We start from the raw sequence: 12,102 nt of genomic DNA, 5'->3' as shown, positions 1-12,102 counted from the left end.
ACTGTTCTCTATGTCTGTGAGCCTGTTTCTGTTTCATAGATAAATTCATTTGTGTCACAATGTAGAGGAATCCCTATACTGAAATGCTGCAGTCTCTCTGTCTCTACTACTGTGCAATACCTTCCCACTCCCTAGCCAACACCACCACCATGAAAAATGGCAGCCACCTACATGCCATTTGTCTTCTTTCTTCCTTATGACATCTGTCGGTAACTATCATTGCCTCTTCTTCTCGCCACACCTTTTATACTTTGAAATCGTCCCAGACTCAAGCTTTTCAGATTCACTTTGACTGAATCTTTTGATTTCAAGGGATCTTTATGATGAGAGCAATAAAGGTAGGCAGATTAAAAAAAAGGCGGGGCTTTCTAAAAAGACTGCCTTCAAAAACAATTTTACATTGCCTTTAAAAGGTTTAAATGTTTGTTTATTCTTGAGCAAGAGCTGGGGCACTTTGATGTGGAAGTTGCCATATCAGCATCAAATAATCTGGCCTTTCTGGGGGCACAGAAGGTGACGTGGGTCTGTGTGGAACCTCTGGGTGTCTACAGGATATTCTCAGAGAACCGTCACCTGGAGAACAAAAGAATGATTATGATTGGAAGACTTAGAGGACAAGAAGGGAAGGTATGGACAAAGCATTTTGGGGTGAGTGGGGAGAATGTGGGCTTGATCTAAGATCAATACATTTAATTAGAATGTAAGAAAAGAAATAATTTGAGTTTCTCTTTCTTTTCCAAAGCACTGTATTCTTATTTGTCATTTAAGGTGAGTAGCTAAATGAGTCTATGACATCAAAAGAGGTTTCTTGAACTGCTGGGTATATTATAACATTATTATTTTGAATTCAGGCAATTTTACTATATACTACAGTACTCTTGCTTGGAAAATTCCATGGACGGAGGGGCCTGGTGGGCTGCCGTCTATGGGGTCGCACACAGTCGGACACGACTGAAGCAACTTAGCAGCAGCAGTAGCAGGATTATTTTGAGCACTGTTCTATATCAGTTTGAAGAACACTTGAATAAAGAACTGCCTTACCTGTAATGAACATGTATTTACACAGTTTTTGTAAATTTAGCATCAGTGAAAATAAAAGATTAACATTGCTATCCCATTCTATTAATAGCAGGCTCTTGCAGACCAAAATCCTACTACTACTACTCGGATGAGAAAGGACTGCTAAGTGCAAGGAATGCAGAAATAAAGACTACCCAGAGGTGGCGCTCTGGTTAAAGTACACCTGGTTTTTGATTACAGGGAATGTATTTACTTCCTACCCCTCTAAATAGAGACTGTTAGCCATCATCGCTTTTGTATTTCTATAACCACAATATCAGGAAATAAAGGTCTTTGGTAACATCCTCTAACTCCAATCTGCAGGGACATGTGTAAAGTCTTCACTCCACTCACAGTCAGAGTGAAAACACCATCTCCTAGGCCCCTCCAAGCCTAGAGATCTGTATTCAAAGTTTTATCCATCCTTTTCTCTTCCTTTCCTTCCATAGAAACTATAATCCTTTGGATAATAACTTCGTGATATCTAATGTTTGATTAGTTTTCTAACATTTCATTTTAAAATAAAGATTTCCTTTTAGTGTACGTACTTTGGGAAATAAAGCACCACAATTCCTTCCAGACCTATGTATTAAATGTTCTGTAGAAAATAATGTTTTTTTAAAAAGAGGAAAGATAAAGATGATTTGGCTTGATTCCTTCATTTGTGGATGAGAAAATGAAGGGCCAGAGCAGGAAATTTACTTCCACAGGTCAAATCAGAACTTAATTGCAGCCCACTAAGATCTTGTGTCATCTCATTTTGATTATTATAAATTATTAACAAATTGAAGCTGAACCAGGGGATTAAAATGTATTATTGTTTACTGGGTTCCTTTCATCGTTTGGTTTAATTGAGTTTTCTTTACCAACCTTCAAGGAACATTACATTTTTTTAAGTTGGCCTTCTTTAATCACACCCATCTGCAGCTGTTTTCTATCCAGAACATTTTAATTATTATTATAGTTTTAAAGATTAAAAAATATTTTTCATACATGCACATAGTGATTTGACCATAAAAATGAAATTTTAAGTTCCAATCAATACAAGTAAGCCATTTCATTTCAAGGTGCTAGACATATAAAGAGAGGCGCGTTCTAACTGGTATTTAAAAATGTCCTCTGCTCGATGTTGTAGGCAACGACTATAGTTTCTTTTGCAGACTTAGTTTTGATGGTTTGAAAGACAGAAATCCCCCCAAACAGACGCTAAAACCATAGATGTTGAACATCTGCATTGTCTGTAGCTAGATTCTTCTGCAGGTCCCTTTTCTCAATCTAGCAGTGCTGTGTGTAATACAATATGAAAACTTGTCCCACAAGACTGGTTTTACTTAATGATACTTAGCAGAAGGGCTTTGCACTTTCATGATAATTTCCACCAGAAAAATCTCTCTGGAACTTACTAATAATAATCAGACCTAATATTAGCCTCAGATCGGAGATTTATTAAACCTATTTGGCAGAGCAGATAAAAGTTGAAGGACTAGGTATTTAAGCATCTAGGCTGAACTGAATGAGACACTCAGGCTACCACCCTCAAAGCGTTCCTCAAAACTTGATTTACACTAGAAATAACTTTTCTTCTCTCCAGAGGCTGTGGGATTTCTAATACTGCGATAACTTCCATCACTCTGAGGGCTAAGAGAAATTTGGCGTCTCATCCTCTACAGTGGGGTGGATACAAGGGGCAAGGGTTTTTTCCCTAAAGTTTTCCTGAACTTTGAAAGTAGACTGTGATCTTTTTACCAACGTTGATAAATACCTATGAAATGCCTAATGGGCCCTTAGTTTATACATGGATTGATGGGAAACAGGCAGTGTTTTAGAACTACTGAGTTCCTGACTGTTTCTACCTTGTGAATTAAACTTCCACTAAGGTTCATAAATCTCTAACATGGTGAATTTAAAAAACAAAAACACCTCAAAAAACACAGCACAGATCTCCACAGCTCGGAGATCTCGGGAAAGCCTTCCTACCCCAACAGAGACCCATTTCCAAGGCAGATGTGAAGTAAGTTTCCTAAAGGGCTCGTCTCCGCGAGGGACTGGCTGTCCCCGAGGGACTACTGGGGCGGGTCCCGGGGATACCTCGCGCGCACGGAGGGCAAGTGGGTCCCCGGTGCCTCGACTCGTACTCCCGGGCCGCGTGGGACCGCCCCGGCAGGGTTTGCCGCGCCCGGGTGACTTCTCCCCACCTGATTCCGGCCCTTCCCCGCTCCAGCCTCGGCCCGCTCCTCCGCCTGGCTCTCTCCCCCGCCCCCGGAGTCTCGTTTCAGTCATCCCTTTGTCCTTGCCCGGATTGGCAGGTTTTATTATTCCGCCTGAACAATCCGGCCGCCCAGTGGCTGAGGGTCGCTGACGTCGGCGGCAGAGCCGGGGAGTAGTTGGGATTTTGCTCTGTCAGTAACACATGTGTAAGAGCCGCGGAGGGAGCGAGCGAGCCGGCTAGAGGCCAGCGCCGCCGCCACCGCCGCCGCCTCCGAGCCGGGCAGCAGCAGCCCCGGCAGCGGCGCAGGCTCCGGCGCGCCGGGCCCCTCCGGCCACAGCTCCCCGCCTCCCGGGAGCACTCGCCCCGCGGCCGGCGCCGCCACCGCTCCCGGGGCTGTTGTGTCTGCGGCCGCTCCCCGGCTGGAGGTGCAGGAAGCTCGGCCGAGCCGCTGCCGCCGCCAGCAGCCCCGAGCGAGCGGGCGGGCGCGCGGGAGGGAGGCAGGCGGAGGTGGAGGAGGAGGAGCGCGGGCGGGGCGGGGGCCGCCGGGCGGGGGAATATACAAAGTGAAGCCACATTGCCAAACTTGCAGCAGCGATTGCAGCAGTTGCTGCCGCTGCGCCGCGCTGCGCGGGCCGAGGGCTCCTGCAGCTGCTCGCGCGGAGCCGGAGCCGGAGGCGGAGGAGAACGGCGAGGACCGAGACTGACACTTCTGCTCCCCGCCGCCCGCCACTTACGCGGGGCCCCCCAACCTAGCCTCAGAGCTGCGCGTTAAAAAAAAAAAAAAAAAAAAAGCGGCCCTTAGCCCCCTCCTCCCCTTTCCTGCTTCTGCGAGAACATCCCCCCTCCCTCCAGCTCCGCCAGCCGAGGCGCCCCTTCCTTGGAAGCCGAGCGGCTTCGCTCGCATTTCGCCGGCGTCGCCTCTCGCAATATTGCAATATAGGGGAAAAGCAGGTAAGGGGACGGCTGGGGAGCCGCGGGCAGGGAGGGGGGAGAAAGAGGAGAGGGCCGATTTGGGCCGGGGCTGTTTTCTTTGGCTTCCTTCCCTTGACCGTCCCAAATTGCAAGTAAACAATACGTCGGCTTAGATAATGCGCGAGTCTGAAACTACCGAGGCCGGCCTGCGAGCTAGCACGGAGGACAGCCCCGGGCCGCCAGCTTTGTAGCGGTTCCTGCTTACAAAAGGGTTCTTCTTGGAGATGGGGCTGTTGGAGACCTTGGAGGGGGGGTGGGTATATTTTCAGTTCCGAAGGGAAAGGCTGGAGGTGCTATAAGGGTTTAAGTCTGAGAAGTAGTGTGGGGGAAATAGTCACGACCCTCCACTCCACCCCCCCCCACACACACACACTATTTTTGAAACAGTGGCAGAAAGGATCTAAGTGAGCAAGATTGGGTATTGCTGGTTCTTTTAAAAAATTCCTCTTGGCTTATAAGTCTTTTGTTCCAATCCAGAAGAAATCCGGTGAATCACCTAATTAAAATCAAGACATGAATTAAGCATCCATTTTTGTACTACAAATTGCCAGCGCTACGTTTGTCCCTCCCTTGGTCTCCATTAAAAAACACCAGAGACGTTGTTAAAGGGGGGCAGATTTTGCCTCTAGCTGCCAGTTCTGCTTTCTATTTCACTGACTATCCCAGGACCTAAATTGCTTGGCTATGTAATTACTAGAGTATAAGCCTATTTAACTTAAAAGCTTTCTTTCTTTTTTTTTCCCCAACTCTAAATGAAACTTGATGAGGGCCCGTCCTTAGTTATCAGGGGAGTCAGTTTCTGGTCAGTCCTCTTGATTCATCTCTTTTAGATTTAATCAGCATTAAGGTATTGCTTGTCCTTAAGAGCTTTAGCTAATGGGGTTACTGGATGCTTTTCTCAGTGTAGTGTTTCCTTTAAAAAAAAAATACATATATATTTACCTCTCACCAAAGATGGGGGCGGGGAAGAGCTTGGAATCTCCTCCCTCCCTCTCCTCTTTTAAAAAGGAATTTGGAGCGATTAAAACGGGGGGGGGGGGGGGGGTTGTTTAAAGACCTAGGGCAGGAAATGCAGATTCATTTGGGTTAGGGCAAATTGTAACAAAAAGCAATTCCTCGAGTAAATGCATCAGATAAATCAATTTACATAAAGGTATGATGCATTCGGATAAATGCAATGCTAATGGGTTTTAGAGTGGTCCTGTTTCCAAAGTCTCAGGGTTTTGTTACAGCTTAATTGGTGCAGTTCTTATTCTGGTTTATTGTGCGGTCACTGGACACACGTTCCGGGACTCTTTCGGAGGAAATGTGTTTAAAATCGGCCTATTTAAGGAACCCGAGTCCTTGTTTCGTTCCCTTCCCCTCATATTTTTTTTTTTTTTCTCCTGCAGTAGCCGAGTTGGGCTGGGGACAGGCAAAGTTCGCCCTCTCCCTTCTGAGGTATCAGCTGAATGTCTTGAGCAGATAGCCGGGAGCCTCGAGGGGAGCCCACACTCTCGGCTTACAGAGGACAAAGACAAAACAGGCTGCTTAATTGGCAGTAAATAACTTGATCTTTTTATAGAATAAGTGACTGGAGGAACACGAGGACTTTATTGGACCCAGGATTGGAGGCAACAAATTAATCGGTTTAGGCTAAGCTTTATAAATTGATTCCTATATTATACCCCAGTTGCTTCTCTCGTGACATTCATTAGAAAGAGTGGGGGATTTTTAAAAGCAGTTTTTGGTGACGGCAGGACTGGCTCGGAGATAACTTGTGCATCCTTAAACAGTTCCTTCTCGCATATTATCTGTAACGTACCCCTGGCTCCCCCCGCCCCTTTGGAGGAACAAAGCTTTAGCATTTAAATTGCTGATCAAGGGCAGATTAGTGAGACCAAAGTGGAGAGTGTTTGTATAGGAAGTTAACAGGCATCCTAAAGTTCAATGATCTATTATTCTTGCCTGTGTCCTGAAAACCCAGAGAAAACACTGATTGATCTTCAAAATGAAATGAGATTTGGAACAATAATGGGAGATGGCGGTCACCACAATGGCATGTGAAAGGTGCGGTTTAAAATACGAAAAACCAGTTTCGCAACTTTACACCCCCGCCCCCCCCCCCCCCCCCCCCCCAAACACACACACCGTCTCCTCGCCTTCCCTCCCACCATCATGGTCTCCATCTCCCCTCTGCTGGTTCCTCCCCTCCTTCCCTTTCAGAAAGCCGAACTATTTCCAACTTGTGAACTGCAGCTGCACTTCCCGGGGCAGAGCTCGGGAGGGAACGTGGCTCCGGCGGGGGCCGCCGCCTCCCCACTCCCCTCGGCGAGCGCTCTAGGCTCGGCGGGGCCCGGGGAGGGGCCGGGCGCGGCGGTGGGTGGGTTTGACCCTCATTTGCTGGAGGCGGGCTGCGAAGGAGGGGAGGAGGGGGCGGTGGGCGGAGGGGGCGGTGGGCGGAGGCGGGGGCCGGGAGGAGGCGCCGCGAGGGGTGGAGCGCGCGGCGGAGCCTGGCTCTCGGAGTTTTGACAGTACCCGAGCTGAAATTGTCAGCGGCGGCGAGCGCTGGAAAGTTGAGAGGAGCTCGTGGCCCCAGAACAAAGCTTGAGAAAAGTAAACAGGCGGCTGCTGCCGGCAAGACTCCCTCCTTCCCTCTCCCCGTCTTCCTCCTTCCCGCCCTTGCTCTGCTGCTTCCTTCCAGCAGCTCTGGGGGGGAACGGGTTCGCTCTCTAGCGCGGAGATTACTAACTTTTGCATCGCCCCTGTTTTGTCTCTCTCTCCCTGTCTGCTTCCCGCCCTCTGCAGACCATGGTGAATCCGGGCAGCAGCTCCCAGCCGCCCCCAGTGACGGCCGGCTCCCTCTCCTGGAAGCGTTGCGCAGGCTGCGGGGGCAAGATTGCGGACCGCTTTCTGCTGTATGCCATGGACAGCTACTGGCATAGCCGGTGCCTCAAGTGCTCCTGCTGCCAGGCGCAGCTGGGCGACATCGGCACGTCCTGTTACACCAAGAGCGGCATGATCCTTTGCAGAAACGACTACATTAGGTAAGACTTGGCTGCCTTTTCCCCAACATTGGCGGGCAGAGCAGTAACAAGGCCAAAGATTACCAAGGATTTTAAGGAAAGGAACAGGGCACCTCTGAGAATACACATTAAAAACCTGGCTGGCTGAAATTTAAGGGTTAAAGAAGCATGTGTTAGTCCTCCAATTTTTAATGGCAGATTAATCGCGAAGGCCATACTAACTGAAAACTGCACATCTGGTGGGACTGGGCCGCTAGGTGTGCCAAGGTTGCGCACTCTCAGGACCAGAGTTTCAAGTGGTCAGCCCCAGTTGGACCCTCCACTAAGAATAAACATTTCTAGTGGGAGTTAAGCTGCTTTCTTAAAGCAAGGTAGGGGCCCACACAGGAACTCGGAGACAAAAGATTGACTTAAAATTTTGTGTGGTTAGTGAGAAATGATTTGCGAATGGTGATGGCTGATTATGATATTTACATAAGCACCTTAAACTTTCTTGAGTAGAAAATTGACTCATTCTTTGTGCCCCTTGTGAAAACTGCTAGTTACCTATCAGTTTAAAGACTTGTCATTTTTCTTGTAGCAAAGGAACCCAAACAAGAAAAAAAAAAAAAAAAACCTTAATGGTAATGTTTCTCTTTTTGTACTGTTACTTGGAGGCTCGAAATACTCCAGTGTTAGCCTGTGGTTTGTGATGTAAAATTTTGCAGTGCTTTCAATTGAGGAATGTTCAGATTTTGGGTTTTTTGTTATTTGTATCACTGCCCTTGATCCCCAAGAGATTTAGGAAAAGAGGCTATAGAATTATACTAATCTTGCATTTTAAAGCAATGTATACGAACATTCATATGCCCATGTAAGCAGCCTTTTCCAACAAGTTTCAGTGCAATTAATGGAAAGAATTCAGGAGGTCAGGTGCCTATAGGATCTTTTCAGGTGAACTCAAGCTACTTAAACTCATTAATTTGAAAGGAGGCATTTGAAGGATTACACATTTAATTTGAGTAAATGGTTTGATAGACTGATGCACATGAATGCTTCTAGGAGGTGTTCTGTTTCAACATCCAGTAATTAAAAAAAAAAAACCCACGCCCACACGGTTGATATTAGAATACCGCTTACTTTAAAGAACTGCGTTCTATTTGAATTTCTGCTCTAAACCGTTTTCTTAATAGAGATTAGAACATTTTTGCTCTTTCTTCTATGTGGGTTAATCAATAGATGAGGTTTTTTTTTTGAAGTTTAGCTCTATTGTGATTCCCTCACTCTGGGTCTAAAACTGCAAAAGACCCCAGTGCAATTCGGAGCTGAGTAGTATGGCTGTGTTTATCGCAGCGATATCAGTAGTGTAAAATGATGGAATAAGGTGACATTTGGTTTTCCAGTAATGCAGTACTGGCCTCCTCAATCAGCAAAGTTAAAAATATATGTATATAGGAAGGGAGAGGGCTTTTATTTTTAAATTAAGAGGGCAGCATTAATTTCATAAAGTGTTTTTTTAGAAGTGTTGGAAAACCAGCAGGAGCATGGGTGTAATGCTTTCTTATTCTCATTCCAAGCAATGCCATAAGCTTTGACAGTATTGTAATTAAATAGAGAGCAAAACTGTGGTAAGGAGGGTGGCTTAAAGGGGAAAAATTGACAGTGCTGTTCAGAAGCACTGAATGGTACAGATTCATCTCCTTACCATGTGCCTTCAGAAAACATTCTGATTACCACTAATTAAAAAGAAGATGGGTCCACTTGCATTCCCTCGGGACAAGTTTAGGCAAGTGGCTTCCTGGGAATCACTTCCATTTCTTTCCTTATTCTTGGGAACAAATATCAATGCCCATTTGGTGTTTTTCTCGTGGCTTAATGGAGAAAGGAAGGATGTGTGCCCAACCCCAAACATCAATTAATTGAGTCCATATTCTCCTTTCCTTTCTTTTTTCCTTACTGAAAACTGGAACCATTGCTGGTGAACCAGAGGATACCCTGAGAACCTTAGATTTGTCCTGGAGAGATGTGTTCTAGCTCAGTACCAAATTGATCCTTTCCTCACACTGCTTAGAGCTTAGCAGCAGCATCTTCCCCCCGCCCCCTCCCCAACTCCCCATTTTTAAGGGATCTCCTAAGACTTCCTTCAGTGTTCCTTCCTTCTGCCCACCAAGATGTCAAAAGGGTGGGAAGGTGGGGAGGCGCGTGTTCCTTTCCCTCTCAGCTACTCCCTCCCCAGCCTCCCCTCGGTCCACTTGTTGAAGGCGCTTTCAATTCTGCAGTGAGGGCCGCCGAGGAGCAGGACTAATCCGCTCGCCGGCCACCAGGTGAAGGCGACTCTTCGGCTCTATGGCTCTAGCTGGGACCACAGAGCGATTTATTAAGGGGCTTTTAAACTGTCTGACTTTGAGGTTGTGGTTGTTTTTTTTTTTGAAAACAACCAAGATCTGGCTAAAAAGCTTCGGGAGAGCTGGGAGAGGCCCCGGGAGGGGAGGGGGCTGGGGGAGGAGGGTGCCGCTTTTCCCTAGTCCCTTACCCCTGCGCGACCAAGTGTCGATTGGGCAGAACTGAACTTCTGCCTCTTCTCCCTCCCAAGATTTCAGATAAAACCTTGCTGCAGCGAATCCGCACAATTAAAAGCTTTAATTAGTGGCTCCTCCATTTTCTTAGTTCTGATGGGCTTTATCTAATGAGATCTGGTCTCTGGCTTAGATCTGCTCCAAATGACGTGTCCGCAATGAATGAGAGCTGCGTCGCAAACAAAACATTTAATTAACAAAATTGGCCTCTAAGAGAGAGAGGGAACGTCGAGGAGGGGGTGAAGGGAGAGGAAGGGGAGGGTGGGTCTTAAAGGGGCCAACGCCGGCCGGGTCCGGCCACCTTACAAAATTACAAAAGTAGGCGAACCTTAGCAGCGCCCTCCCCCAACTACCCCCCAGTTCTGGAACCCCCAGCTCAATCCCAGCGCCACCAAGTAGCTTCAGAAACTCTGATTCTCTTTCTTCGAGTCCTCCTTCTCTACCCCCACCTCCGGCCCGAAGACTGGCGCGGAAAGTGCAGCGAGAGGAGGAAGTTCGGGGAGATCGACGGGTGGGGCTTCAGGTCCTGTGAGGCGAGGAAACGCGCCGGAAGCCCGGTTGGCGGTTCTCGGCGTGCCGGGTCTCGTCTTCTCGCTCGCTTGACCGGGCGGGGGCCAGGCTAGGGGCCGGTGGCGCCCAAGGCCGCAGTGGAAGCGCTTGGCCGGTGCCTCGGGCCCGCGAGGGGGCGAGCGCAGGGCGGGAGCTGGACGAGTGGGTCGCGCTTTCTCTCTCTGGGCTCTGCTCAGGAGGTTCACGTGGCGCCCGCAGCCGCAGTGAGCGCCGCGCGGCCGTGGGTGGGGGCCCGGGGCGGGGGGACTGGTGCTGGTGGGTGGTGGAGGGTGTGTTTGGGGAGGGGGTAGCGTTAGGAACGGAGGCGCCGCCAGACAGCGAGTTCATTTCCCTGGTAATCAACAGCAAGCTGCTATATTCAGAGAATGCTGTCCCTTTAATTGAACAGGCTAGGTAATTAAATGGCACTTTTCCAATAGGACGTGCTAGGTAAATCTAATAGTTGGTTATTTAATATCACTTTGAAGTCTGCCCACTCAAGCACAATGACAGCACAGGAGCATGTGAACTATTAGCTAGGAAAAAAAAAATCCGAGGATCTCAAAAATTAATTAAATCGCATGCAATTTAGGGGGAACGTTTATCTTGATTTGTCATAACAGAATTAATTCAAGGCCTCCAATTCACTTGGGGGCAGATCTGTTACTCTGAATTAACCAAGCGTAATTTGGCTGATTTTTTTTTTTTTTTTCCTTCCCTCCCCTCTCTAACGCAGCAGTTGCGATTATTCACAGCCCCCCTCTTAAGTATCAATAGCTTCTGATGCTTTTAAGGTGCTTGGTCTCTAGTTATTCTGAAGTATCTTTAATGGACTTGGCTCCAGGCATAATTTCTGGGTTGCATTTCTTTGTTACATTTAATATAGCTGGTGCAGAATTTAGATTAAATACAGGAACCTGCTGGAAAACCAATTGCATCTGAATCAGTAGCTGTGGATGTGCATTTTTCTCCTAGATAGGTTACTGATATTTACTTGCAGGTACAAATGTATACCTTTCAGCCACACTCTTAGAAACGCACCTCTCCTTGCCTGAAAGCAGTTCAGAAAACAGCCAGGTAACGCTAGTATTGCATGTATTTTGCTTGAAGTAATAATGCAGTGAAAAATAGGCCCACCTATTGGTCACTGAAGTTAGGGAAAGATGCTAAGTATTATTACTGAACTAAAAATACAACTTGCTCTCCATCTCTTTTCTGTCAGCAAGGAGAGCTGGAGCTGGCAAACAGTACTGGCACTTCAAGGTGTTTTTCCTAGGAGCAAAGCACCTTTAAAGTGGAGGTTTGGTGGAGTTTCTCCCTTTTCCCCATATAAGGAACCTCTTGATGTTTGTGATTGATTGCATTGCCCAAATGCTGAAATATTAACGACCTTCTTGGACTGAGGACCCAAAGAAAGGAAACTGAAACCGATTCTGTCATCACAATTAAAGACTCCCCTGGCTTTAATTAGCCTGACCTGGGGTATATCTCCCTGTTGCTTGAGTTAAAGAGAAAAGAGCCCATTATAGTCCAGTCTGAGACCGATAGCTACTTAATTGAGCACCTAAAGCCTCGAGCCTTTTAAATCAAACACTGTCCTGGACAGTCCCCCTGGTTAGATAATTAACTCTCCAGCGAACAGAAATGTTTAAAAAAAAAAAAAAAAAAACAACTTTTCAGAAAAAGGGTGGAATTCTAATGGTAGCCTTCCTCTTTGGTAAAAAAGGGATTAAAATGTGTATAGACATTTAAG

At 47.1% G+C, this 12,102-nt stretch overlaps 1 protein-coding gene and 1 long non-coding RNA gene across 3 annotated transcripts in view; one reads left to right on the top strand and one right to left on the bottom strand.

Moving 5' to 3' along the window:
- Positions 1-405: 405 nt before the first annotated feature.
- On the bottom strand, positions 406-3,313 carry LOC139182204 (uncharacterized). The gene is made up of 2 exons (XR_011565816.1): positions 3,255-3,313; positions 406-573 (listed from the first exon to the last, which is right to left on the bottom strand). It is a non-coding gene; the product is annotated as an uncharacterized lncRNA (long non-coding RNA).
- A 497-nt stretch (positions 3,314-3,810) lies between these two features.
- Positions 3,811-12,102, top strand: part of LMO4 (LIM domain only 4) — a 16,782-nt gene continuing 8,490 nt past the window's right edge. Inside the window, exons 1-2 of one of the 2 annotated variants that reach the window (XM_019957148.2) lie at positions 3,811-4,219; positions 7,028-7,266. In XM_019957148.2, the coding sequence (XP_019812707.1) occupies positions 7,031-7,266 (236 nt within the window). In that variant the 5' untranslated portion in view covers positions 3,811-4,219; positions 7,028-7,030. Of the gene's footprint in view, positions 4,220-6,696; positions 6,836-7,027; positions 7,267-12,102 lie in introns of those variants that run through there. The other variant, XM_019957149.2, reaches the window with a different exon arrangement.

Source organism: Bos indicus, chromosome 3, assembly GCF_029378745.1.
Source record: "Bos indicus isolate NIAB-ARS_2022 breed Sahiwal x Tharparkar chromosome 3, NIAB-ARS_B.indTharparkar_mat_pri_1.0, whole genome shotgun sequence".
Classification (NCBI taxonomy): Eukaryota; Metazoa; Chordata; class Mammalia; order Artiodactyla; family Bovidae; genus Bos; species Bos indicus.
Note: the sequence above shows the minus strand (reverse complement) of the source record. Positions and strands in the feature narration are given on the sequence as shown.